The 4,529-nt window shown below is 37.1% G+C and overlaps 1 protein-coding gene across 1 annotated transcript in view; it reads right to left on the bottom strand.

Moving 5' to 3' along the window:
• The window catches only part of LOC111083979 (MAM and LDL-receptor class A domain-containing protein 1-like), a gene marked incomplete at its 5' end in the record, with an annotated part of 11,600 nt that extends 7,631 nt beyond the window's left edge, over positions 1 to 3,969 (bottom strand). The window contains 3 exons of the mRNA XM_022380739.1: positions 477 to 805; positions 2,463 to 2,636; positions 3,918 to 3,969. Coding sequence (XP_022236447.1) covers positions 477 to 805; positions 2,463 to 2,636; positions 3,918 to 3,969 — 555 coding nt within the window. The remainder of the gene's footprint in view (positions 1 to 476; positions 806 to 2,462; positions 2,637 to 3,917) is intronic.
• Positions 3,970 to 4,529: the final 560 nt, after the last annotated feature.

Genomic DNA, 4,529 nt, shown 5'->3' with positions numbered 1-4,529 from the left:
ATGCATTGGTAATGGCCGCCACTCTACTGTTACCTTGTTAAAAAAAACTACTGCAACACGTGTAATCCATTCTTACCTCCTTGTTGCTTTAGATATATATCTTAGATCCTTCTTTACAATTACTGCAACACGTGTAATCCATTCTTACTTCCTTGTTGCTTTAGATACATATCTTATGATCCTTCTTTACAACTACTGCAACACGTGTAATCCATTCTTACTTCCTTGTTGCTTTGGATACATATCTTATGATCCTTCTTTACAACTACTGCAACACGTGTAATCCATTCTTACCTCCTTGTTGCTTTAGATACATATCTTATGATTTTTTAGAGCTAAGTACACAAACTAGGTTTGAACACTTCTTTGTTTCAGGTTCTTGCAGCACACCCATAATCTTACCTTCAATTACACCTTATGGACTTGATTAATGTTGTTGTGGACACACCCTGTACTATTTATATACAAATATTAACCTCTACCTGGTGAGTCTTTTCGTACGTGTAGCCCACTTCACCCTTCCTCCAGCTGCCCTCTAGCCCATCTGTACTCTCCCACAGAGTCCGCTTTTCGAGAGTTTCCCCATCTATGAGCAACATCTTCAAACTCTGTGCACTCAAGCCATTGATAGCATAGAAGAAGCTGACACAGAAGCCACTAGGATCAGTCTGACTCATATTCTGACTAACCAGAAGAGCAGTGGTTCTTCGTTCTGAATTCTGGAACTGTGATGTTTGACCGTTTGGAAACTGCTCACGCTGGTCATCCGTTTCTCGATAGGAAGTCTCGAAGAAGGCATAACCGCCTGCTCTCAGGGGGGGGAACAAAGAAACAAAAATTATCTCAGGTCAAAATGTTTTAATGAAGTGTTATTATTCACGTTGAATTAGATCAAAGCACGTTTTTAAGCGAACTAAATTAATCTTAAAAATTCAAAATGTTGTCCAAACTTCAAAACTAATTACAGTGAGAATACCGTGAAAAGCATACATATTTAAATATTCAGTTGTTACGCTGTTTTACGCGAAGAATGTTTACAATTACATGATGTACACATGTCTTATGACAAATGTAATTGCCATTCCTCACCATCTGTTAAATGGCGTACACACCACAACAAATGGTTTATCATTAAGTATGGTAATACTTAATAGTAGAGATCGTGATGAAACAAAATGGCGGCCATAAAAATCGCCTGTTTAAAAACCACCTTTAAAATGTCTGAGTATTAACAATGACTATTTCCCAATACTGGCTGAGCATAAATAAAGCTTACTGAAGCTATAAAGCCGCCTAAATCATTATGTACGTGTTTATGGAGTGGATCAAAATTTCCCATTTTTAATGAATTTTTATCTATGTAAGTAAGTAAGTGATATTCGCAGACAAGCGTACAGAAAAAAAATGACGAACCTTATCGCTCTGGTTCTTTCACAGAACTCTTTTGTCTGGGGTCCCAATGATTCCTTTCTTGTACCAAAGAGGACACTAGTATATATATATATATATATATAACGGAGCGGTACCTATACATATATATATGGTTTAAACTGCTTCGTAAATTTTGGAAAAATTCCAGACATTAAAGCCATGTCCATAACATTACGTTAAACTTCCTTCTTACTAAACAATAATACTAATTTATAAAAACGCCTAAATTGAAGACATAGGTGGCACCACTATCCATAGCCAAACGTGATTTTAATCACTATTGTTAGACCAAAATGTCTTGAACTGCATTTCAGACAAGCATCTGGATGTGTTAAATGTAACACGTCTGATAGGTTCTGCTGTTGCACTAAGCCCCATGAGCAGTGAACGCGGCATTCAAAAAAAGTAGGTATCTGGAAAGCTCTTTTTACATGACCCTTCCGGCCCGGCATGGCCAGGAGGTTGGGGCGATCTACTTACAATCTGAGGGTCGCGAATTCTAATCTCCGTCACACCAAACATACTCACCCGTTCAGCCATGGGGGCGTTATAATGTGACGGTCAATCCCACTATTCGTTAGTAAAAGAATAGCCCAAGAGTTGGCGGCGGGTGGTGATGTATCTGGAAAATGTATCTGAAAATCTATTTTTACATGACTCTTCCAGGACAGTAATTTATGACAGACAAATAATGTATCTGAAAATCTATTTTACATGACTCCTCCAGGACAGTAATTTATGACAGACAGAAAATGTATCTGAAAATCTATTTTACATGACTCCTCCAGGACAGTAATTTATGACAGACAAATAATGTATCTGAAAATCTATTTTACATGACTCCTCCAGGACAGTGATTTATGGCAGACAAAAAATGTATCTTAAAATCTATTTTTACATGACTCCTCCAGGACAGTGATTTGTGGCAGAGAAAAGGTGATTCTGAAATTATATGACTAGGAATACGTGGAACTTTAGTTTGGTCATTACTTGACCTCTACACTTAGCCATAATAGCAGTTACAGACTTACCATCAGCATTGGCACTAGTGTGGTCAGTTCGAGGTCCTCCGAACCAGTTGGAAGTAACACCACGCCCAGTTTTCCACCGCAGACTAGAAGGAGTATTCAGTGGATTTGACCAAGTACAGAGCTTTAATAATAACCCGTTTCCAAAGTCACATGAATCCTCAGGATTATCAACTACTGGAATAGGAAGAATCGGGATTATCAACTACTGGAATAGGAAGAATCGGGATTATCAACTAGTGGAGTAGGAAGAATCGGGATTATCAACTAGTGGAATAGGAACAATCAGGATTATCAACTACTGGAATAGGAAGAATCGGGATTATCAACTAGTGGAACAGGAAGAATCAGGATTATGAACTACTGGAATAGGAAGAATCGGGATTATCAACTAGTGGAATAGGAAGAATCGGGATTATCAACTAGTGGAATAGGAAGAATCGGGATTATCAACTAGCTGGAATAGGAAGAATCGGGATTATCAACTAGTGGAATAGGAACAATCAGGATTATCAACTAGTGGAATAGGAACAATCAGGATTATCAACTAGTGGAATAGGAACACTCAGGATTATCAACTTGTGAAATAGGAACAATCAGGACTATCAACTAGTGGAATAGGAAGAATCGGGATTATCAACTAGTGGAATAGGAAGAATCGGGATTATCAACTACTGGAACAGAAAGAATCAAGATTATCAACTAGTGGAATAGGAACAATCAGGATTATCAACTAATGGAGTAGAAATAATTCCTGTCAGTTACTTTAGATTTGTTTGTCCTTCGTGCTGTATCAATTACTGCTGTCTGTGGCTTTTGGTTTTTGTCATTCTGTATCAGTTACTTCTGCCTGTTTCTGTTGGGTTTTTTCATTCTGTATCAGTTACTTTTGTCTGTTTCTGTTGGTTTTTGTCATTCTGTATCAGTTACTTCTGTCTGTTTCTGTTGGTTTTTGTCATTCTGTATCAGTTACTTCTGTCTGTTTCTGTTGGGTTTTTCATTCTGTATCAGTTACTTCTGTCTGTTTCTGTTGGGTTTATCATTCTGTATCAGTTACTTCTGTCTGTTTCTGTTGGTTTTGTCATTCTGTATCAGTTACTTCTGTCTGTTTCTGTTGGTTTGTCATTCTGTATCAGTTACTTCTGTCTATGTTTGTTAGTTTCAGTCATGCTGCATCAGATATTTCTGTCTGTGTTTGTTAGATTCAATCGTGATGTATCAATTACTGGTGTCTGTGTCTGTTGGTTTTTTAAGTCAAACAGTTTCAACGTCTTATTATTGAGCAACAGAATATTTACATGTTGTCTAGAATTATATATGTTATGAGTTATATATATTATCAGTAACTGAATAGAAAGGTAATAAAATAAATGTAGGTTGTATTAGTGAGAGGGAGATGTAGAACGGCACTTTGTCAATAATGGTGTGTCAGAGAGAAGCGAAGTTGAGAAAACGTACCAGGAGGGGGAACTTCGTCTACAAAGTCGATCTCCTGTCTTTTGTTCCTGTGCTAACAAAAAAAGTATTAATGAGTAACTGTTCCTTAACGTTATTAAAACATTGCATGATTCAATAATGGCCGCCACTCTACTGTTTCTTTGTTAAAATAATGCATGAATCAATAATGGCCGCCACTCTACTGTTTCCTTACTAATACAATGCATGATTCAATAATGGCCGCCACTCTACTGTTTCCTTACTAATACAATGCATGATTCAATAATGGCCGCCACTCTACTGTTCCCTTATTGAAACAATGCATGATTCAATAATGGCCGCCACTCTACTGTTACCTTGTTAAAACAATGCATGATTCAGGGTATGTAGCTAAAACAACAAGGAAGTAAGAATGGATTACACGTGTTGCAGTAATTATAAAGAAGGATCATAAGATATATATCTAAAGCAACAAGGAGGTAAGAATGGATTACACGTGTTGCAGTAGTTGTAAACAAGGATCATAAGATATATATCTAAAGCAACAAGGAGGTAAGAATGGATTACACGTGTTGCAGTAGTTGTAAACAAGGATCATAAGATATATATCTAAAGCAACAAGGAGGTAAGAAT

The sequence above is a fragment of the Limulus polyphemus genome, unplaced genomic scaffold, assembly GCF_000517525.1.
Source record: "Limulus polyphemus unplaced genomic scaffold, Limulus_polyphemus-2.1.2 Scaffold12564, whole genome shotgun sequence".
Classification (NCBI taxonomy): Eukaryota; Metazoa; Arthropoda; class Merostomata; order Xiphosura; family Limulidae; genus Limulus; species Limulus polyphemus.
The sequence above is the reverse complement of the archived record's forward strand: the minus strand, read 5'-3'. Positions and strand labels throughout refer to the sequence as shown.